Genomic DNA, 25,499 nt, shown 5'->3' on the forward strand with positions numbered 1-25,499 from the left:
CGTTTTAGCACCAAAATATACCGTGCGGCGGCTCTGTCGTCATGATTTTCCACAAAATAGATGATAATGCGCTTGAAATCGATAAGTGACCACATTGGCCACTCCATTGGCCGCAGTCCGGTTGTTCCTTTAAGAGTAGTCCAATTTGTAGAGCCATGGTTCGCTTTCTGTTGTTTGTATCTGTGAACTAATATATCCGAAGAAGGTCATATGTCGCAGCTTCTGGTTGATGGTCGAGCGTTGGAAGGGCGTCCCCCATTGGCAATTATAGGTTACATGAAACAGAACAAGTCGAAGGATAAAAGGATTTGAAAAAAAATCCAAGGGGAAGCACACGGGATTTTTTTTAAAACTCTTCTCAAACATTCTAGCAGCAATTTAATTAAAAGCGGAAAGCAGTACGGGGTTGGACTTTTCTTAAAATGTATCAAGTGTGATATCACAAAATAAAATTTTAAATTTTTCCTTTTTTTCAAAGAATTTAATAATTAAAATATAACACAATGGAGAATATGTATGGTTCTTATTCTCAATGTATGCATTTATTCAGTTAAAGGAAAGGGAAGATATAATTCCTTCTTTTAAAGGATGCATTTACTCTGACAAGGACGAGAAAGGATATGATTTATTTGTTCAATTATGGCAATTGCTCGGTTTAAGACAATGGAAAATATGAACCCTTCTTTTAAAGGATGCAGGTGCCCACAGGGGGCTAATATGCGGTGCATCGCGCCTTCTCTGCATGTAGTATGAAGCAAATGTAAATAAACAATCCCACAATTTTTTTTTGTTAGTCAGCAGTAGTGTAGATTAACCAATATCCTATAAGATTCCAATTCGAACACTGTTACACTTGCCTTTTCCAAGCGGCGTGGGCCAAATAATACATTTTAGGTAGGCTTGATTTGTTCGTGGATGACAGGCTCACTCCCCCCTGGTTGCATAAAGGCATTCGCTTGGTTAAAGGCAAGATAGAATATGATCCTTTCTTTCAAAGGATGCATTTGCCGGGAGATGGCAAAAGATGATAAGGACCCTTTTTCTAACTCAGGAATTTGCTCGGTTTAAGGATAGGATAGGGAAGATATGACCCTTGATGGATAGATATGACAGATATGACAAATGATGGCAAAAGGTTAAGCAGAAGGCAAAAGATGATATAGTTCCCTCTTTCAATTCAAGTATTTGCTCAATTCAATGCAAAGGAAGATATAATCCCTTCTTACGAAGAACGTATCTCTTGTATTCTTTATTTTAAATCATGTATCAGTCCAGTCTAGGAAGAGAACATATGGTCTAATAGAAAAAAAAGACAGTAACACCGTCTTCGACCGAGGGTCCTACAGACTGAATTCTTAACACCTAGTATGAGACAACGGACAAGGACACATAACACCCAGTGGACCAGTGCAGCATTTTTCTATCACGAAAAGTTTCCTCCTTATCGGGGCGGGAATCGAACCCACACTCCGTAGCACATGCGAAGCTTACTGGTTGCCGAAGGGCTAAAACCGGCCGAGAATCGAACCCAGCCGTCCTTAGCACGGCCTTGCTATGTAGCGGCGCGTCTGACCGCTAGGCTAAAGAGGGCCATATTCTTGTAGACAGCGAAATCAAGAAGCCGCAGGCCATTTTCGTTAATCAGGCGTTGAACTTCCCAACAGTTGGTCACCTCCTCTTGGCTGACCTGTGTGTGTACGTTAGTGATGTTATGGAAGAAAGCTGTTTTACAGTCAGATTTTGTCCGCAAGTGCTAGCGCTACTGCAGTCCGGTGACTCATTTCAGAATGCCTGATATCTCACCAGCCGGAGGTCACTTTTGCTCACAATAAGCCTCGCCTGTTTATGCTACCATTATCAATTGAATAAGCTTCTGGATTTTTTTTAATCTAACGCGTTTTGTTTAAAATATAGTAAAACAACATTTGAAAACAATTTCACCAAATTAATGAATATCCGGAGGACTGAGACTTCACCTCGAATCTATTAGCTTGACATTATCTTCAAAAGACACACTGTCTACAGCAGACACACCAAAACAATATATTGTTGTTACAAGATGAATATTGTCGCAGTCGTCGCTGTCTTTGTGACAGTTCGGTACCCAACATATTTCGAACAGCAGAACAAAGGGAACCGAAGCGACAACCTTTATCTTGTAACTAAAATATCTTTTCACCAAAAATGAATACCTTTCGCGGAATTTCACATTTGAAATATCGCTCAAACTGCCGAAAGATCCGGAACTAAGTCGAACACGTAATAGTTAATAGTTAATTGCTAAGAAAAAGTTCACACTTCATTCAAAAATTAACACCGAAATTTTATAATTTATAAAAATTTTACTGAAGCAAAAAATTAGAGCGAAAAAAACACGTTTGCTTCTCAGAGCGCAGCACACTTCGATCCTTCATCTCCTCCTCTTGGTCGACGTGGGTGTTTAAATCTCTTATGATTATTTTGAGGTTACAGCTTCGGAGATATCTTACACATATGCATGGGCTGAAGAATGAAAATGTTGAAAGAATGAAAAAGTTGAAAAACCGACATTTTGATCCCCAATCTGCAAATTTTCTCACTAATTGATCGATCGCCACCCGATCACCCAGCTCTGCGTATCGCCCTTCACAAGCCGAACAATCGCGAATATTCGACTTCGAATGAGCTCAATACGACGAAGCGAAATATTCTAAGATTTGTTATAAGCAGGTTATATGTAAGTGTCTTCGATACTCTCGGGTTGATCTCGGACTTGCTCGTTCACCGTAAAATGATTGTTCAGGATCTTTTAAGAACTCAAGTAGGATGGGACGAGCCAATCCCAGCAGAAATACTCGTACACTGGCAAATTTGAGTGCAGCAACTGTCCATGTTGAACCATATGAGAACATTGAAGAACCAAGAAAGATGCTGGAAACTTTTATTTAACAAATCGGGACCTGACAAATGAGAACAGAGTTCCCATCTAATGCGGAAGTGTGAAAGTTATCAACATCGCACCCTGTACCTGTGGCGTTCCCCGAGTGCCTCTGGGAAGCAGTCCAAAGTTTTTTTTTTCGCCCCATCCCAGTGGTCGGCGTGCTCTCTCCCTTCCGGAAGCATGACAGTCGATTTTGCAGCCTGATGTGATATGCTGGCCTCCGTTTGCTCACATGGCCAAATGAATGTCTACATGTGCGGCGGTGTGGTGATTCTGCCTGCAAAAAGATATAACTTTCCGCAAGCGGAATGTTGATTAAAATTTAATTTAATTCCACTCTGAAACCTTCATTTTTGGGGTTCCAATCGTCTCTTCCAACGTACATATATACACCACCTTCAGCTTTGCACGTTTCTACATCACCTGCTGTTATGATTCCGGAAATTTTCAGCGCTCATGTTTCAAGAAAATTGATTGCGGTTGGATTGTCGGGGCCCAACCGCAGCATTAAATGTTGCCACGTTGCCATATATTGTATGTAGTTTCATCATATTAATCCTATTCTTTGGGATCGCACTTTAATTTGTTTGCACCTTTGTGGAATTTGAAAAGGAATAAATATTTCGATCATAATGAAGTTATTATTTATACATTGTTTTGTTCCAGTAGTGTTGGAAGCACAAACAATAAAATAACATAAAACACAATAATATATCTTGGCGTTACATTCAAGACAGTTTTCGTAACACATATTCTAGTTCTTATTGGTATTACATCCCCTATAAAGACATTGCCGCCTCGCACCTTAGTGTTTATTTAGCACTTCCACAGTTATTACCTGCGAGGTTTCTAAGCCAAGTTACATTTTTGTATTCGTATATCAGGAGGCTAACACGATGATACTTTTATGCCCAGGGAAGTCAATAAAAATATGGTATCGGTTTTGTTACTCACTCTATGGCTCACATAATTCTGACTCGAAAAGCCAAAAGGTTGTCAGCTATCGCTACACATTCCATATTTCAATTATCAAACCTTATGAAAAAAATTCATCGTCAATTAACGAGTGCGCAGAGTAGAAAGGCAAGCCCAACTGCGGCAACTGTGCATCCCATGGAGTTTGGTAAAATGAAAAGCATTTTGAAACAAACATGAAAAGTCAAACAGATTAAACGCAAATAGCACATGCATAAGCTCAAGCTGGGCGAATATGTTTTTGCGATGGCAAAATCTGCTGAAGGCAATCACTGCATATCTGCGGATAAGCTCGTTTATGGTTTATACTGGAAGCTTTTCCCAGCGCGCTGGCTCCAGAACTCATCCACACAATATATGATCTGCATAGCTAGTAAGGGTTGACGAAAGTTTGATTTTGGTGAAGTCTAGACCAACATTTGAAAAGGACATAACAGCCTAAATTTATTCTTTCCACTGATAGCTATCTAATAAACGAGAAAGCGAAAAGAATAAGTTTTAGCTGTTACGCCCTCTTCAAATGTTGGTCTAGAAATATCAATCCATTTTGAGTCGTGTGAATAATAAAAGTAATATGGTGTTGTATACTAGTTGATTGAATCTAATAGAGCACAGGGATATCTTTTCTATTGTACTCTCCTTCTTCGATGGCTCTACATTCCTACTAAGGCTTAACCAGCTTTTTCAATTTACTATTCTGTTAGCATTTTCTCAAATATTAATTGAAAGCTTTTCTATGCCCGCCATTGCATGAGTATGTATGTATTGTACTCTCTATTGTACATCTTTTTCAGCAAACATCAGCTTTGAAACGTCAATGTCCCAGTTGGAGGGTGTGACGACAAAAAAAAACTAGAAAAATTAAAATCTTAATCACACATAATAATTAGAATAAATTATATTGAAACCCGTAACATTTATCTTGTGTTTCAAACATACTGCGGCTAAAAAACCACGATTATAAAATAATGAACTAGAAAAAAAATTATAAATCAGCTACCAGTAGCCCTAGCATTGCGACTCAATTAGCGTGGTTTGAAGGTTTTGTGTTATTAGTGCTTTATTAGTTTCGCATATGTGGACGGTCGGTCAGTCGGTCGGTTTGGCGGTATGCATGCACATAGGCTCATCCACGCTGCCCACTGACTGGTGAGGCGTTCGCTAAATAGTGGCGTGTCCGCCAGTCCTCTCGCAGGGGTCTTTTTCAAAATAGGATATTTTGCACGGTTCCCGCACAAACAATGAGTTGGGTATTATATGGTATTAGAGGTTTGTGATATGTTAATTATTTCAATTCATGTGAACCCAGTCCAAACATGATTCTTGTTTATTTTTGCATGTCATGTTGTACAACCGAAATATGTAGTAGAGCTTCATGTCTAACTTTTTTAATATATACAAAAGTTACGCCTCTTCCGAGATAAATATTTATAATTGTTTTAGAGTTATACATTGTTTTTTTATGAGTTTGCTTTGTTCAGGTGTTTTAGCATAGCTGAGCTTAGTGTAGCTTGATTATTTGTACACACCGTTGCTACATAGTGATTGAACAAATTCAACAAAAATGTAAATTTAAACAGCTGTGATAATCATTGCGATATTCTCAACACTTAATGTTAAGCCAAAAGGCCAAGGAATTTCTCTACATCTGTGCATTACAGTAAGAGCATATTTTCCCATTTCATTTCGGGATAAGGTATCTGTGTGGCCCTAAATAGCCGAAACGAAATTCTGTGACAGCGACTCTCCGTTGATGCGTGTGCACGCCACGGAGATCTGACTAGAAGAGGCTTGCTGAGCGCCGATTGACACAATAAAGTGTGAATCCACAGACAAACAGACGTAACAGTTTGAACATTTTTAAGATAAATCCATTGCCCATTTCCTCTACCACCATCTTGCGAGTATGTTACACGAAACAATGTTTCGTATGACATTGTCACCAGAGGGCGCTGGAGTGAAATGTCAAACTCAAAGAATTACGACGCTAGCGCCTCTATTTGTGAAACGCGCAATCGATCAAATGTAAATTGATCGTTTAAGTCATGGTCGATGGAAATTTTTCTAGTGTTACGTCTGTTTGTCTGTGGTGAATCTATAAACACAATAGAGGTAATAAACTATAGAGGACGATTGTCGCTGCGGTTCCCTTTGTTAACGTCCCCAAACATGTTGGGTACCTATCTGTCAAAACGTACTGATTTTTCCTTTGTTGACATTTAGTGCCCTATCCTCGCCAGCAAAAGATGTTTCGCCAGGGACGACAGCGACAAGCGTCCTCTATAGTTTATTACCTCTATTATAAACACACGCTGAAGGCATCTTACTCAACCCCCACATTCCCCTTCTTCTCTTATTGAAAAACGCAAAAAAAATCTTCTAGCTTAGGATGCAATGCTTGTTTATCTCCTGGGTTATTTGAATGATATGAAGGTGCATTTGAGAAGCCGGTTAACTCCATTGAAAACTACACACCAAAATAAACTTGTCTCAACATCACGGTTTTAATACCAAAACAAATATAGAGAATATGGGCTCCCAAACTGTGGGTCGTGAAAGATTAAACGTGATTCACACTTTCGTTCCTATTCTGTGCCACAAATCTATTATACAAGCTTACGAAGTCAATGGCCTCCTTTTATTATCCGAGATTGTAGCAAATACAATTCAAATTCAATTCAAATCCAATTCACATTCAATCCGAATGCGTTCCAAATACAATCCAAATTCGTACATTTAATCCAACTTTTAGTCTCGCGTATTATAGTACAGCATTAATCTGAACTTCAGCATATTGATGTTGACCTTCCGAGCAAACTCCTTGCAAATGACGTTTATCTGAGATATTATACATACCGAAATGAGAGACGCGTAAAGTAGTAGTGCTACCCAATATCTCCAAACTAAACTTATGCATAATAAATTCGAACTTTCGAATAGGTTTGTGAAATCCGGCAACCTTATTAATTTAGCAAACTCCAAAATATCTGATCCTATAGGTAATCCCGCAATGGGAATTAGTTTAATTAATCACTCTTTTTCGTACCAGTCACTGTTTTCGGCTATCAATTTGTTTGCTGTATTCCGCACCGGTGACGTTTGACGTTTGACCGTTCATTAAATAGCAGCGCTCTTACCGTGCTTTCAAATTTGGTACGTCAGTTGCGCTACTGATTTAGCAGAGCGTTTAGTAGCGACCTGTAAAGTGTCCAGTAATGATACTGCGCTGCCAAACGGTTTATACTCAACACCGGTAATCTTGCTCTTAGTCGCAAGGCGCTAGACTCATGCCCCAGATAACCCGAATAAAAAATATAGTAGAATAATAATAGAATTTATTGTAACACTACTATTAATAACATTAAATTGACAATAGATTATATTGTAAATAAAACCTTTAGAATGCATTGTTATGAACCATTTACTCAAATGTAAATGAAGTTTTCGCAATAGAACGTACGGGTTGTTAAGTATCGTAACTATACAAAATCTGAGATTTTTCCATACATTTTTTTCGTCACACAATAGAGTGTATGGTTAATATATTGTTGAAATATCCGAACAAAACTGTTCAAAATACAATGGATTGTATTGTATTTGTATAGTAAAACAATACGATTTTTGATTTCTCAGTTGTGACAGCTTTATTGTTCAACAATGCAATTTAAAGGGACAAAATGCATATTTAGCGCTATGAGTCAAATATTGTTATATAGTTTATATGCAATGTAAAGAAACGTTTCAAAAGTTATCAATGTATGAATCTTATGTACAAAAACGTTTCAAAAACAAATGCAAGTATCGTTACATTAGAGAAATATGTTAATGTATTGTATCTTCAGTGTTGATACAATCTGTGCAACCATCCAGAAACAATGTCTCCTATTGTATACCGTACATTGTATGATAATTCAATTGTTTACACGATTGAACCAATAGTACATTTTTATCCGGGAATCGTTCATAATTTGACTCACGATTTGTATCATTATATTGTCTCTGCAGATAAAAACCGAAATAAGAGCGCAAATTATTCGGCAACACGGTACCGTGGACCCCCGGTAATATGACCGTTTTTAATCTGAACACTTTTTAATTTGAAACCCATTCGTTTGAACATCGTTCAAATTAAAAATGGTTCAAACGTCATTTAGCACGTGGAATCGATGGAAGAAAAATGGAACATCGTAAAACGGAATGCAGAATCAAAACAAACCAGCAAAGAGAGCAGCCAGAAACCAGTTTTTCTGATGTAAATAGAGTAACCAGAAGTTCAAATTAGAAATGAACCCCGTTAATTTGAATGAGGTACCGTTCAAATTATCGGGGGTCCACGGTACATTTCCGAAAGTTGTTTATGAAAAAAAAAATATCTTGGCAACACTGACCTTATTGATAAACCCGAGCTGGTGACAAGCGCGCTGTCATCATCATCAATAGACATAGACCGCTGTCATCATTGAAACCCAGTATGAAAAAAAATATAGCCCGGGACATCCTGGCTACGTTCTGGCGATGAGCTAAACAATAGGATGTCAATAGCCTGGATAAACCGTAAACAGTCATGGTAAACAAACATCGCCGTGTTTACAAAACGAAATATTTAGTTTCTCTGGTGCTATGTATGTATGTTAAAAGCGAATGTGGAAGTATACAATTGTATGGCAAAAAAAGGAGGTGTTGGAGTTGCGTGCAGAAAGTGATGCGTAAATATTTCCAGCAATGTAATCTGTAACTCAGCCCGAAGAGACTGAGATTAGTCGACAACTTTCAGCGAAGATTGTAGATTGTACGGATGTGGATCACCAATAAAAAGGCAGAAATGAAATAATGCTCCGTCACTTTTTATATATCGGACATGTTTGAGCTTTGAATTTTCGACAATATAATCCTTACTTCTCATATCTTAGAAAAAGGAACTGTCATAACAGATTTGTTGATGGTTCTGTACAGAAGGAATGAAGGAAGATAGTGTTTCGTTCCAGCACAATGAAATTAGTGCGTGCACATATGTAGTTTCTTAAACAAACAAACAAAACTAATACATTCCTGAACAAAAATGGTCGATCCATCTTCGAGCTTCGTTAAGTGCCCCAGGCAACACAGCCATCTCCCGAGTGGTTGTCACAGGAACTTCAAGAGAAGAACCAGCGAAGGATGTTGGAACTAGAGCGAAAGAGAATTGCTCGCCGGAAGAAGATGTTGGAGAAAAGATAAGCACTGAAGAAGATCATCGATCTGGATGGAAGTTCCGTAAATTTCGTGTTCAACGATGATGAATTTTTGGAATTAGGGGATACTGCGAAGGCTGATGTGGAAGAAAGTGCATTAGAAGATCTGTTTCCAAAAAATAAGCATTGAAGCAACGTGAAGCCGCTGAAGCCACGCAAACCGGAAACGAAGAGGGATTTGGACAGCCGTTTGTGGAAACGTGCTCAGATAACCGGTAGCAGACTTCCCCGGCCATCGTAAGAAAAAGAAGTTCTTCGGATGATGAGTTCAATGACGTTCCAGAGAAAATCACTACAAGAGTGGAAGCGATGTGGACAGGTGCATCGCGATTGCAGATTGCTTCAAATTACGTGGCCCGAAGCCAACTGCCACGGTTCAATGGTGCCGCCGAAGAGTGACCAATGTTTATTAGTGCATATGAGCAGGCGAACAAGTCGTGTGGTTTTACCTTTGCCGAGATCCTAGTCCATCTGCAAGAAGCTCTCCAAGGCAATGCGTTGGACGCAGTACGAAACCGCCTTCTTCTACCTGGGAATATACTGTCGAGAGATTCGGAAATCCAGAGATTCTATCAACAACATTGGGTAACAGAACCCAGGAATTGGAAGGACCGAACACTGAGAGCTTAGAGTCGGTGAAAGAGTTTTGGGAGTACCGTTGAAGAATTCACTCAGCATCTCAACGCGGCAGGATTGGCCGATCACCTTAGAAATCCTATTCTAATGCAAAGCTTGATCAAGAAGTTACCTTCGTACTACGCAATGGAGTGGGTGGAGTACAAGCGACGAGCACAGTCGGTTCATTTGGAAACCGTCGGGGGCTTTATGGAAGATCTTGTGGGAAAGGCACTTGAAGCTACCTTGGAAAGGCGGAGGTACAAGAAAAACGATAAGCGGAAAGTAAAAGGATTCGTCCAAGTGACAGACGGAGGAAATATTTCGTTCAGCAGTCAGCCATGTCTGGTGGATGCAGTGAGGAAACCGGAGCAATCGTTTGATTTGAGGTAGAATGCTCCGTGTGGCGAAAATCAGGACATTTCGGGCGAAACTGTCCGGACTTCGTGCAGCAAAGTGTCGATAAACGGTGGAAGACGGTAGAGTGGCTGAATCTGTGTCCATGTTGCATGGACGATTACCGGGAACGCCCATGTCGTATAAAGAAGCGCTGTACGGTAGAAAGTTCCCCAGAATTTCACAATCATTTGCTGCACAGTGGATCTGGGTCAGATTTTAGAACGCTGGAGGTTCAATGCTACAGTCATCGTCAACTGAATCCAACGGTGTTCTTCCGAATAGCTCCAGTGACCCTGTACAACGGATAGAGAAAAGTCAATACCCTAGCTTTGATCGACGAAGGATCATCTGTTACCTTAGTGAGCAGGAATCTGGCAAAATTGTTACGAGCAGAGGGAGCGATACAACCACTGCAAATGTTTTGGACGAACGGCATACAGCAGAAGGAGAAACAATCGAAGATTGTATAGATCAAGATTTCTGCCAGAGGTTCCTTGAAGCTAGTCGATGCTCGGACAGTCCATCTGTAAATTCCTTGCTACGGAGAAGCATCTCCACAGTTACTCATAGGAATTGACAACTTGCACCTAATAGCTCCGCTTGTGTCGAAGGTTGGAAAACCGGGAGAGCCCGTAGCTGTTCGTTCCCAACTCGACTGGATTGAGTATGGTCCTCGTCCGATAGAATAGGAGCAAAAGTGAGACTGCTCGGAGAGCAAAGATTGCGGCGGAATCGCATTGAAGAGGAGAGCTCGGAGAGTAAATATCGCGGCAGAGTCGCACAAAGTCTAATTGACGTGCGGCAGGGTCTTTAGCATGCGTAGGGGAGCCACCGGGCAAAGCAGTGGGTGAAAGTTCTGGAGAAGGATGAAGGTATTTGGATGGCGATTGTCCAGTACCACAGAATGACGTACCGGAGGTACAGTAAGTCGAAGGCTAAGACGAGAAGTTAGGAGTAAACCATGTGTAGCTAGGGCCACTACAGGATTACAGATGAGTAATTCCGACGGGCCTGAAAGGGTTGACGATGATGAGCAATTCTACTATGACAGATTTTACAAAAGATCATAAACTATGGATCTTAATGTTTCATCCTAATTTTAAGATAATTGAAACCAGAGTCAATCAATCCACTGTTTCCCTTAATGCATAAGTTGGTCACGCTTATCATATTTCAAACCGTGACATGTATTCAATAGCTTTTCTAGAGCACATCATTTCACAGACTCATTCCCATATTTTCAAAACACCCAAGTACCGCAATAAATTCTAGAACACTTGTGTTCCCAGGCATCGAAGTGCTAGCTTATAAATGAAAATCCTTGTTGCACCATTCAATAATAAATCACAAGGCATCATATTTCATATAACCCATTGATGCACCATGAAACTACCCTTCTCGCTTATGCTGACCTAACTGAACAACGCGCAGCTTAAGTATACCACTATGCACGTGCCTGCCTCCTATCTGCCTCCTGATTGAATGATTACTCATAGGCCATGTCCAAGCTTCTCCCACTCCTAGATGTAGTACTTTCCTGTAAGAACCAAAGATGAAAATAAAGAGATTGATTCGAACCTTCAACTAAGTATGTTCTTTGACTTAGCAAAGAAAGTCCCTAGCATTAGAAATAAGTAACAAAAGTTATACAAAGTAGCGAACGCGTTCCGTTTTGTTGTTGCTCACAGTCGACACACATGTGTACATAAACGAGCTAATCAGTGGCGCCGGGAGTGGGTGGGACAAGTAGGACATGTCCTACGTATGAATTTTTCTGGGTGGGACAGTCAAAGCATTGTCCTTCCCATGATTGTGGTAAGAACATATGAAGTCATTTAATGGCAAGAATCCAAACAATAATTATAGATGTTTTTGGGATCCTAAAGCAATAGACTATTGATTGTTGATCAGGACTTCAGGCACTTTAAAATCCCTAAAGCGCTAAAAGATGTCTAGGTTTTACAGAGGTGAAATAGAAGTTGTAGAAATCTGCAAATGCGATTAATTAAATATTTTAGAAGTAATGATAAAGCACGATTGAATGGATTATTAAAAGCAAACGGAAAAAGTCTTCTTAAAATCTCAAAAGATCTAGTGAAATCTGAGGAACCAGAAACATACCGAAGACCGCTCTTAAAGGGTTCTGAGCTTCAAAAACAGAAGCTTGTAAATTTATTCGATAATCGATAATGGAAAAGCAATATTTCTCCTAAAAATCGAGGAAATTTTATCAAATTACCTATATAAATATTCAGGCCACAAGAACTTTTCAAGTTCTGATTATTTTTAGAATTGATTGTATTGCAAGCATAACTTTTCCATTTTGAAATGGATTTCATATCAACATGGTACAGTTATGCTTTCAGCGGCAGTATAGGTAAAATTTGCATTGATTTCTCAATATCAGAACTGTAGCCCAAATCGGAGACATGATCGGTGGTCTAGCGGCTATCGTTTCTGCCTATGATCGGGAGATCATGGGTTCGATCACAGACTCGCCCTTTCCTATTCTGTATACCTTAGTTCTTTCTGTGTTTCACCTTCTACCAGAACCATTCCTACCGTTACAGCTTTCACACTAACAGTTCCAAAACCTCCCGTGGCATCGATGGGAGGACGTAGAGTTCTCTGCTCCTTTATTAAGTATAGGTTTCCCAATTACCCATTCTTTTCCCTCCAGCATTCACAAGAACGGGGTCAGGATAGATCTCGACCGTTGAAGAGTGCCTTGCTCCCAGTGATCAGTCCAAAATTATTATTTGTGTTAACGGATGTAAGTGACAAAAAAGTCTTGTAACGCCTGCGAATCGTTGCCCAACTGTTGCCCAAATCGACATTTTCTATTTGTCCTACCCACGACTCGGAACGTGGATGCGCCTCTGGAGCTAATTGAAGCAAAAGCGGTAGAAAAGCAACGACCATAATAGATTTGTTGATAATTCTGTACAGAAGGAATTAAGGAAGATAGTTTTTCTTTCCAGCGCAATGAAATTTGTGTATCTAGGCCAACATTTAAAAAGGGCGTAACAGCCAAACTTTATTCCTTCAGATTCTTTGTCTACATATATTGCTTTATATGTGGACGCACAATCAGAAGGAATACATTTTGGCGGTTACGCCCTTTTCAAATGTTGGTCTAGGTATGATAATTGTGAAATATTGAATGTGAGAATTTGTTGAGTATTGTGAATATTGTAAGTGTCGAAGCGGGCTTGGTAGTCATATGGCTACTGCTTCTGCCTCATACGCAGGAGGTCGTGGGATCAATCCCAGGTCCGTTCCATTCTCCTACTTTGTATATTTCTCTTTATTTCTCATGTTCTAGCAATCGCTAGAACTGGAAATGGACTTCCCATACCGTTTCCATTACTATTCCTATACCTTCAACTTGAGTATTCTAACAGTAATGTGCTAGAATTGGAAATGAACTATAGAGCTTGTTTCCTACATCCAATTAGAAATTCCATCAGTTTCCTTCTCCTATCTATCACATTGGCAGCTTGTTAACCAAGACGGACCTCTGCCTCTCCAACCTAACCCAGAAATTCCAACAAATTCTGCATGAACTCGTGGCAAGTGCAGAGGTATATTCGGCTTGCAGTGGGCGAGTGATTGCATCATCATTTCCTCCCCCTTCCCTACATTGACTTGCATTCTGACGTGGCAGGCGCCAGTATGACCTAACAAATGAGATCACCAGTACCTTTACATTGAATATGTGTGCTAGTCCCAAGCAAACATCTGTTGGTTCCCTGTGCAAGAACAGCTGATCTGGTCATAATGGAGTAGCAACTACGAGCAGTCAATCAAGCTCAAGCTCAAGCTCAAGTATTGTGAATATTGTAAGTGTAGTGTAGATTATGTGTTCATTGTGTTATTAATAGATCATTGCTGTAACGAGCTTTGGAAGTCTTTGTATTGAAGCCCCTGTTTCGTTATCGTTTTGCATAAATCATATTACCGTTCCTTACCGTAAGTTTGTTTCTTGATAGTTTTTAGATTTGTTTTTACTAATTAAATTGTTCAGTCTTCTTCGACGATACGTTCTCTATATGACATCTTTAGAACAGGATTTTTATTGCACAGTTCTGTTTTCTCATTGCGTCCTGTGCAATAAAAATCCTATTCGACTAAATGCTGATGTCATATTAGAAATTTGGAGACAGTACTCGTCGATAGCAAATCCTTCCGCACGCGATGGCATATGAGCAAGTCAAACCACCTTCCTTTTGCCAGTGGAGATATATCAGCTTCCACACTGATATTCTTCCTCCCCTTCATAAGGGAACTTGGCAGAAGGAAGGTCGCGATATGTGCCATCACAAATATTGCCCTCCGCTCGCTTTCAAATCGACTTCTATAAAAAACATTCTTCATGCCTGCCGTATCCTAACGGAACTATCAATTCTATACTTTCGCCTCTAATGCTATCATGAACATGTACGTCCAAGTTTGGAAGATGATATTAGCATTTCCATATCATTGTAAATCGTTTAACTTCACGTAGAAGTAACACATACGAAATCATTAATTTAGTAAATTAAACTATTTATTTAGAATCGTCCGCCAGCCTATAGAGGTAGAGAGCATGCAGAAATCGAACCTTCACCTCATAATACACAACGTACTACCTGCAAAACGTGACCATCAACGGATTTACAGTTCAAGACAGTATATTTTAATGCACTTATTGGGTCTGGTCCAGTGAATGTAAAATCGAACAATTTCACATAATATCTCAATTGTTTCTCTTCATACACGTCGATGCTAACTCGTCTTCCCTATTTTTTTAAATAGGACTAGTAGAAAATTTAATTGTAACTTGTTTTTGGAATTTTCAACTCCTTGTTCACATTTTCTCGGAAATGTATCGCAACGATCGCCTTAAATCCTACACAGCCTTTTCCAGGAATATCCAGGAACTCACTTCAGGAGTTTTCCGATGGTTTTACCAGGAATATCTAACTGGCTGATTTGCTAGGAATCACTAACATCTGCAGTATCTTATTCCAGGAATCTACAAATAACAATCGGTTGATATGTATAACATAACAATGTTATACATGATATTTGCACAACGCATCTACCAGGCCAATAAACCAGTTCATGGAGCACTCTCTTAAAACAATTTACTAAACGCATGAGTGCATATTTTCAGCAGTCAAACCAACACTCCACATAAAAAGTCACCAGAAGAAAGCGACACTCTTGATATTCAGAATTAGCAATCATCACCAACAAAGAGAACTTCGTTCTGCATTCGTTGAGTTATTTGTGAAATATAGAAGGGAAATGAAGTGGACTGTTGTGGAAGAGGAATTTTTAAATTAAATGAAAACAATTCTGCTATCTTGCATATCTTGCCACGGAGCTACTCCCTTGCTTTTCAATTACTTTACAGTTTACATGCATAGGAGAAAGCGCGCACTTGCCATGGGGTGAGCTTAACTTCTCCGGTGTGGTGGATGGGCGCTAGCCGATGGGTGTGTCTCGGTCTGATTCCACTGAAAGAGGAGCAGCCAGTTGCTAAACAGAAGAACTGTAGCATCAGGATGGAAGCTTCATTCAAACTCTTTTGCATGACTCCCGTTGAATCGTTGGTTCATACAACGGTAAGATACGCAGAACGAATTGAACTGAGACTACGTGTGAGAACGCACTTGCATGAGCTGAGTATTCGGAACAGAATCACGAACAGGTAGCGCGAAGAATCAGAAATAAAGAATTTGAAAACTTTCTAATATTAAATGATTTGAGCAATGTAGATTGCAGACTAGCAACATATTTCTCGCATATTGCTCCTACGCAATGATTCTAGACCGAACAAATAATTCGACACTGTTCTTTCATAGATGGCAAAATGGTAAACTTAAATATTGATTGTTTTTGCTGATTTTATGAATATTAAAGACATTTCGCAATATCATCCACTTCAATTTGGTAGAAGACGAGAAGCTCTACCAGTACCTAATGATTTTTGCCTAGGGGTCCTAGCTATTGAGCAATGTATGGGAATATAAACTTTCGCCTTTATGAAATGAATGTCAAATTAAGTTCGCTTTCTGCTCGCAAGACTAACTAAGAGTGGGTTGAAATATATCAATTCTTATGTGAGATAAATGGAATGTGGCAACACTTCACTGAAATTTAAAGAATAACGATTCTTTCACTTCACCCGTAAGATTTTCATTCATTCCACTAAAATTAACAAACTACCATGCGTTCACCATTATTGAGTTGACATGCAATTGAGTAATTTTTCACCATCATTTGGGCGTTTTGAACCAAGCTCATTTTAACATACATTGTAAAAGCGTCAGAAAGTCACAAAAACCTTGTTGTTTTGAATAGGAGATAATTGTGAAATGTAGCAAGTTTTGTAAATTTTGCATCTGCACGTTGAAGTGGTTCGGTATTCCTGTTTGTGTTGGTGAAAACTTCGAAAAAGCTTAAGGGATGCATTTTGGAATGTTTTGCCCTACCTATTTGAACTGTTGTGCTGATAGCAAACCAGTTCGATCAAATATAACATCTTTATTCTTGATTTTTCGTGTATAGTAGCATCGATCCACCAGTTCGAACAACTCTGCTAAGAATGCGTACAGCCCTGGGGTTAACCCTTTAATAATCCATCTGAAGACATGTATCGAGTTAATAATCCTACAACATTTCATCGCGAAAAAAACAACGAGCTACCGAAAAGATGAACCTCATTTAATATAGCGATTCGCATGAAAACTCACCTTCAAAAAGTAACTCTAACTACCAGGTGCCGCCAACTTTGCCTATTCAAATTCCACGCTTCTTGTCAAGTCTCTAATGAGGGTGCCATTAAGCCAAAAAACACGAAAAATCTTTTTCCGGATTACGCTTTCTGCAGCCTAGTTCTAAACATTTTTCTTTTTTCTTTTCCCGCTTTTTTTTCAGGATACGGAGGAATTTCCCCGCGGACGCAATGGGGCAGAATAGCGGCGCTAATTTATGCTCTGTTTGGAATACCGATTATCCTGCTGTACCTCTCGGCAATGGGTGAAGGTCTTTCGGGGGCCATGCGGTGCCTGTTTCGGCGCATTCGTCCGTCGTCGCAGTCGTCGTCATCGAATAGCGCCAGCACCAGTTCGAGTCTTAGTGGCAACTCGGCTATAAACAGTAAATCATCTAGCTCTGAGCTACAGAAACGCTCCCAACAGCAAAGCACAAGTTACCATCAAACTTGGACTGGAATTCACGACCCACATGGTTACGGCGGAGTTGGAGCGCTAAGCAGTAGTAACATGGGAAACAACGGGGGAAGTCACACGGGCGGTAGCGGGAGCAAACATAATCAATCAGTCGTACCAATATCAATCTGTATTATGATACTGATTTGTTACGTCACTTTGGGCGCCGTTCTGTTTCACAAAATTCAGCCTTGGGGGGTGCTAGAGAGTTTATACTTCTGCTTCACGTCGCTCGGAACAATCGGCTTCGGTGATCTGATGCCGGTCGGGAATATTGCTCAGTATGCTGCATCGGCATACATCGTAGTCGGAATGGCCGTTGTGGCCATGTGTTTTAGTCTGATACAAACCGAGCTGATAGTATGGCTGAAGAAGTTTGCCACCCCGGAATCGATTCCCTCGTCGACGGAGGACGTAGCGCTGGTATCGGTAGCAATGACTCCAATAAAATCCTGACAAAGACCCAGCGACATCCTGCCTAATGAGTACAACTCATTGCCACGTCGTTCAAGTGCATTCCAGCGAAACACACCGGCCCGACGCTCGACAGGAATAATGGAAAACCATGTGGAGTACTTTGTACCGAGGAGTGTGAGCGAATTCAATCTATCCGGGGTGGGCGATCTGGCCCTGCCGCCAACCAAACGCAGTATGATAACACACGCCGGCAGTTCCACAATGATTGCAATTTCAACGAAGCCACGGGAAAAAATGGTAACGTTTGAGGATGAATCCAAATGCCCCCACGGGCTGCCAACCACGCCCAGGAAGTCCACCATGGCGAACGACGTGTTCATGTGACGGGAGGGTTCCTGAGACGAAACAATTCAATGCCCGGGAGACATCATCAAAGTCTGATAGTAAATGTCATCTGTACCCCATTAGTTCATTTTCCTCATCGCATGGTTGGGCATTGATAGATCATCCAATTCATCAGGGTGTTTTAAAACTTTCTATTATACTTAGGGCTTCATGACACTCAACCAAATATGCAGACGTTTTGTATGAGTTCAAGCGTTTCAGGTTTTTTTTCAGTGGGCAGAATTAATTTAATTGAAGATGATTGTACCACGTTTAGAAACAGGAGAATTTTCAGACGTTTAAGAATAGAACAATCTTTCACGGAGAAATAAACAACATACGAAATTTTCATCAACATATCAATATAACAAAAATTTTCACATTTTTTTTGCATGCAAAATTTGAAACATTCCATAGAAAAATTCTTTATGGACAATAAGAAAATTTCAATTTACGAACAATAAAGCAAAAAGGCTAAGTGAATTTTCCAAGCTTTTAAAGAATGAGTAGCTTCTAGAAGTTCAATAGGATTTTTTATGGATTTTTATTGATTTCTTGTGTAAAATTTTTTTATGGAAAAAATATTCATTTTGTGAAAAACTCAGCAATACGCCAGTACGCTAGACAGGTGCTTTCCCTACTTCTTTCGTGGGATCAAACCCCATCGAAGGAAGTAGTTACCCTCCAATACATTTTTCGAAATAAATCTATCACATGTTGTGCATATGCATAATTCGAGTTTCAGACATAGTAATTAATAACTACTGCGGGTGGCTCCATACCCGGAATATAGGTACCGTCAAACGGGGTGACTTGCAACGATTTTCAAGTTTCTCACTCAATAATTCTGAACTAAAAGAATTTATTCATTCTACTAGTGCATGCTACTTTTAATGTGTCCTAATATTAGTAACTGGACATATAATCAGATATGCAACAATAATAAAAATATGAAAACAATATCAAAATGATGGGTGACTTGCAACACTTCATCGAATTCAATCATTACATGTTTTTGAAACAACTTAATCATAGTAATTCTTCATCCTGACTCATTCTTCACCACTACACTGTCAATGCGGGGGCCTTACTTGAGGGATCCCCCTCCTCTCATTTCGTTTTTTTACGATTTCAACGTATCGATTGATATTTTCAAGTCATCGGTTTAAGTGCTTTATGTCGATTTAAGAATGGGGTGCACCATCAGTCATTCCCAGGATAGTTGTTTTCAAAACGGTTTTCCTTTCTTTCCCCGCCATCCAAATTACCACGATTATTTTAAGATCATTATTTTGAAAAGGCATTTCCGCAGCAAGCAGCAAACCATCCACAAGTGTTGGATCTTCTTGGGTATTCAACACTGTTTGACCACCGTAAGTCTTAGTTTTACTGTTTTCTGTATTAAAATAATGTGAAATTAATGTTGGGGGCAAATCGTACCGCCAAGCAGCTTTCCAGGTAAACAATTTATTTTTTAACTTCTAGCGCTCCCTTCATCAAAGTTTCCTTTGAAAAATTAGCATACATGCGACTTCTTCCAGATTTTTATATAGTTTCGCTTTCTTGAAGTTAAAACTATCGAGTATCAGCTGTTGCAAGTCACCCCTCAGGAGGGCAAATTTCAAAAAAAAGTTGATATTACAAAAACAAATTATTTTATTATTTTACAGTTTTTGCGGAATTACATAACTAATTAAATACTGTAACTGGAGAGGGGATCGATTTTAGTGAAATTATTTTCAATTTGCTACACGAACTTACGATTTACGACGTTCGACTTTCAATTGACGAAACAGTTTCACAAAATAATACAAAAAAAACAATAGTGAGTTATATTTTCACCTGAATACCAACTAGCCACAACAAATACAATGTAAACTAGGGATGCGTGATGACATTAGTCGATATTTGGGTATATTTTTTATCGTGAAAAAACAAAATTGAGTGTTGCAAGTCACCCCACTGTTGCAAGTCACCCCGTTTGACGGTAATTAACTTTGAATGAACTATTTATGGTTAATTTTAATTTTTTATGGAAGTCGCTTTAATGTTTTTATGAAAATTTTGATTTATTTTTTTAAAAAGTTCTTTTATAATTGCCATTTTCACGTTAAAAATTGTTAATATTTCTTTGGTTTTTCGAAAACTGTTTTATGGAATACTCGGAAGTTGACTTTCTCAGTCTGGATAATCAGGACGATGGTTTTTTACTTGCCTGACGTTTCGACCGACGGGTTGTGGCCCTTTTCAAGGGTCGTATAATCTACCGTCTATCGTTAATGATTGTAAACCATGTGCAATTAGTTAACCTCCGAGTATTACATCTTATCCAGAAGAAAAACAATCTTCCAAATCCAAACATGACTATTTTATTTTTATGGAAATTTTGTTTTATTCAGAGAAATTTTATATTTATTTATATTTATTTATTGGATGGCTGTTTGAATCTCTAGCTCTGGAGCTTCGGTATTGACACGTGTTATACGTCGGATCCTAGGCAGATCATGCCGAGGTGGTGATGGCCTGGTTGGCACTTGAAAAAGTTGTTCGAAGTGTGTTACGGTTCATTTTATTTTACCTGTAAGTGACAAATGTCTGAATGGAATTTTGTATGTTCAAATCCTGCATGTTCTGTGTTTGGGCCTAAAGATAGGCAATTAAAATTTTAAATAGAGAGATTCCCAGACACAGACTTTATATTACTGGTGCTACATGGTACAGAATTATCGAGGTGCCCAAATAGGATCTGAATCCTACACCAAATAGAGCTATGTATACAACGGGCTGTTGTAGACAAAATGCAAAACGCAATGAAAACACATTTGCGGGATTTGACTGATGGACCAAAATCTTATAAGGAAACCTCGTCATATCTCGCAATAGGTAACAAATTGGACGTTTCTCTCGGGGCACAGAGAGATCGTGAATCATTTCAATTTGTTGAATGTATTATAAACTATTTATATTTGTATGTATGTAAAATAGTTTTATTGTAATATGGCTACACGGCGAAAAGTTGTAACTCAGGTGTTGAGGACAAGATTCTTCACTTACCTAGATGTAAGTAAAGTAATTTTAAGTTCTGTCACCAAGTTTGGTGTTGTCTTCCTGTTTTCTGGCATCTATGTGTGATGCGTCAGGAATTATTTTTCGTTTATCATCTTTCGTTACCGTACCGCTAGCAATACTCGAAGTTCCATTATTGCATGGAGTATTTGTTTGAGATTGCGTAATTTAAGGTCACTCCTGACGGAATCCAAGATTAAAAGTGCTCGCGTTTTCGGGGGCACACCACACGATACGGAAGCAACGCACAACTGTCATTTTTATTATTTCACGCATGCTGCGACGCAGCAAAGCTAAATTAACAAAAATGACAGTTGTGCGCCGCCTCTGAATCGAGTGGTGTGCCCCCGAAAACGCGAGCACTTTTAATCTTGGATTCCGTCAGGAGTGACCTTAAGTTAGATTAGGAAGTAATCGTCCTCCTCAACACCTTTCCTCCAATCAAATTGACGAAATTTTTGTGGATGCTTCTAGACCATCCACAAAAATTTCGTTCCCGTTGGTTGAAGGTTGTGTTACGGTTTATTTTATCTTTCTTGTAAGTGACAAATGTCTGATTGGATTTGTGTATGTTCCATTCCTGAATGTTCTGTGTTTGGGCCTGAAGATAGGCAATTAAAAGTATGTTGAGTGTGTAACTAATTGTTTATTTTGTATGTCTTTAAATTTTGTATTGTAATATTTTTTATTGCGTTTTGCATTTTGTCTACAACAGCCAGGCCGTTATATACATAGCTCAATTTGGTGCAGGATTCAGATCCTATTTGGGCACCCTCAATTTATTTGTGCCAAGTGGCACCAGCAATATAAAGTCTGTGTCTGGGAATTCCTCTATTCATACTTTTAATTGCCTATCTTCAGGCCCAAACACAGAACATTCAGGAATGGAACATACACAAATCCAATCAGACATTTGTCACTTACAAGAAAGATAAAATAAACCGTAACAAGTGCTCGAACCAGCGTTTCAGCTGGTCAGTTGGGTCGGTCAATAACTGTTCATTCGCGTCTTTCAAAGGCATCGTTGCATTCATCTTCGCCCGTAGCGGAGGTGAATGTCCCCGGTTGCGGCGGCTCTATCTCATTCGTCGGCCAGAGAGTCTGGCCACGCTCGCTTGTCCCGTCGACATGAGCGTTTTACTTCCTTCTCAAGAGCCAAGTATCGTTAACGGGCTAGGACTTTGGCTCCTCTGGTTTTTGTTCGCTCTATCTTTGGCTTCTCTTCGCTCCTCTATCTTCCTCCAGGTCTCATCGGTGATCCATTGTTTTCTCTGGGTGCGTAGTTCACCCAGATTGTTCTCGCTGGTGGCGATGAAGGCATTCTTGATTGCGGTCCATTGGTCTTCCACGCTGCCACCTTCCGGAATATCTGCAGCACGCGTCACCAGTTCTTCAACGAAGGACCGTTTCACCGTGGCATCTTCCAGTCGGCGTGTGTTGAATCGTCGTCCAACTCTTTCCTCCTGCCGACGAATCCGCGCAATGCGCAGGCGTATTTCGCCGATGAGGAGGTGATGATCAGACGCGATATCGGCACTACGTTTATTCCGTACATCAAGAAGGCTCCGTTTCCATTTTCGGCTGATGCAGATGTGGTCGATTTGATTTTCTGTAAAGCCGTCACGGGAGACCCACGTGACCTTGTGAACCGGTCGATGAGGAAGAGCGATCCCCGATCACCATGTCGTTATTACCACAAAATTCTGCGAACAGCTCTCCGTTTTCGCTCATTTCTCCGAGACCATGGCGTCCCATAATGCGCTCATGGTTCGAGTTGTCGGATCCGATCTTCGCATTGAAGTCGCCCAAACAGATCTTGATATCACCCTTCGGAATTCTATCTACGACGGCATTGAGTTGACTGTAGAAGCTCTCTTTGTCTTGCAGATCGGCAGCATCGGTTGGCGCATAACATTGGATTATAGTAAGGTTTCGGACCCGTGTTCTAAATCTGGCAACGATTATCCTTTCACTTATAGGTTCCCACTTCATAAGCGCAGAGTGTGCCTGAGCGCTTAGTAGGAAGCCAAATCCGCTATGAGTATAGCAGAACTTGTTCTGACGGCGTTCTGTGTTCTCCAAAGTTTGGCCAACGGACTTCACTCAGTCCCAGGATCTCAAGCTTCATGCGGCGTGCCTCATTGGCAAGTTGTGCCAATTTACCCTGCTGGGCTAGGGTTAAAACGTTCCATGTTCCTATTCGTGTCCGTTGTTTCGCGCTAAGAGTCGTCGCCGTAAAATCAGTCCGTATTCTTTCATTATCGGATTCTCGAACAAATTGATGTTTCGGGAACAGTAGGTTGTTGGCCCAAGGTTCCCTATCCACCGGGATGGGGCTGCCATCTTAGGTATAGCTTCCGGGGAATAGCATTTCATACTCAGCCGCTGGATGCCAGAACAGACGCTGTTGGAGCCGCACCTCCTTGGTGGGCAGACGCTCGATCGGTCGGGTCAAATTTGTTTAAAGTCTCACCCAACACCAGGACTAGGCTAGAGCGTCTTGAGCGGCACACGATCGCTTTGATAGGGCCTGCTTGGGTACACATGCAGCTGTTTAAAGAAGCTCAACAGAGCCCACTGTCGAACCCCACCACATCCTAGGCAGACCCCACAGTACGCACCCTCTCACTCTAGCTGATGTCAGAAGGACAACAGTGCCCAGGCTGCACTACCAGCTAAGTACGCAACCCTTAGCTGGCGGTCAATTGTCATCGGAAGACCCGTGGAAGCGTGAGTATTGGAACTTGTGAGGACCAGAGCTATGTTAGGCGCCCCTTCCCGGATGTCAACTCACCATTTCGCAGCCCACTGCAGACGTTGGTTGCGTTTAATTGTCTACAAACAATCCGAGAGTAATTTTATTAGAGTCCTCATGTCTCTTCTCTGCGCTACTATCATAGTTATAGCTATTGCATATCATATTAAGCCTTTGCAAGATATGCGACTATTAGCTATGACCACTATGTCCGATTTTATTCAAATCATCTTTTTGTAACCAAAAAGTCACGTTTAGTAATTCACTAACATCGGCCTGACGTATGCCTGTTTGAGCCTTTTAACCGAGCTTCGGATAACAAAATGATAGGTTGTTTATCCATTTAAAAAGTCCAGCTAGTTTGATCCACTTGCTGAGATCCAATCAAAGCATATTATCGAGCTGTAAGCTGAGCAAATCCAGGCATATTTTGGCCGAGATTGCAGTAAACTCCTTTGACGCCCTTACGTGGACGTACAGCCGTCCATAACTAGCTCACCGTTCTGTCGTTCTCGTACAACAAAGTTGTACCGAAAGGCTATCATTTTACGCAGAAAAACATTTTTTATAAAAGGCTCGGAAACCCATAGTATTATGTACCAATCGACTCAGCTCGACGAACTGAGCATATGTCTGTCTGTCTGTGTGTATGTATGTATGTGCACAGAAGCTAGGAAAAACATTAGCCAACTTTTCGTATAGTCATCCTTAACTGATTTTCTCGCAACAAGTTGCATTCGAAAGATGGTAACCGTTGCATTGAAAAGTTATGAAGAAAATGGTGCATCGAACCATATAAAGTTGGTGTCTTAGCTAAATGCGAGAAAGACAGTGTCACTACTCGATGGGTTTTTTTCTCAAGGTCGACTAGCAACCTGCTTAACTTAGCACAGGTGTGGTGTGGTCCTGGAACCCTCATGCAGGCTTGTTCGTGTACCACGAGCACGGTTTTTTTTGCTGGTGTTGTACAAAATACAACAGCGCGCGTGCTCGAGTGCTAAGGGGCCTACGACACCAACGCGGCAGAAACGGACATACAGACTGCATACGGCTGAATACGGGAAAATGACGCGGGTGTAGGTTTTGGTTAGACGCGGAGAACGACCCTGGTATTGGGGGCTCACCGAAGACAGACCGAACATGGCGATGAGCCGCAGATATGGTTAAAGTTGGACAGGAAGGATTTCGCCGGGTATGTGGGCCCTGCTAATGGCAGGCCGAGCACGGCGATGAGCCGCAGGTATGGTTAAGGTTAGACACGCGGAGTTTCCTGGCACTTCCCCCCGGAAACATTCGTCGGATGACGGATGACGAACTACCCCGGCCGGACGACGGAAGTATTTTTGGTGCATGATTTATCGCCGGATGTCTACTAGACACGGGTTGAAGCTGGCCACTTTTGGCTTAAAGCCACAAGAGTGGATAACGTCCAGATTAAAGCCCACTAAAGCCACCATGTAGGACATCGGCTTAACGAAGCCTCGAAAAGCCTTGGAAAAAGTTGAACACTGGGTTTA

General features: G+C 40.6%; 1 protein-coding gene across 1 annotated transcript in view; it reads left to right on the plus strand.

Moving 5' to 3' along the window:
- The window catches only part of LOC134219175 (potassium channel subfamily K member 10-like), a 350,538-nt gene extending 330,283 nt beyond the window's left edge, over positions 1-20,255 (plus strand). Inside the window, exon 8 of the mRNA XM_062697880.1 lies at positions 17,068-20,255. Coding sequence (XP_062553864.1) covers positions 17,068-17,816 — 749 coding nt within the window. The 3' untranslated portion in view covers positions 17,817-20,255. The remainder of the gene's footprint in view (positions 1-17,067) is intronic.
- The last annotated feature ends 5,244 nt before the right edge of the window (positions 20,256-25,499 follow it).

The sequence above is a fragment of the Armigeres subalbatus genome, chromosome 3 (genome assembly GCF_024139115.2).
Source record: "Armigeres subalbatus isolate Guangzhou_Male chromosome 3, GZ_Asu_2, whole genome shotgun sequence".
NCBI classification, from domain to species: Eukaryota; Metazoa; Arthropoda; class Insecta; order Diptera; family Culicidae; genus Armigeres; species Armigeres subalbatus.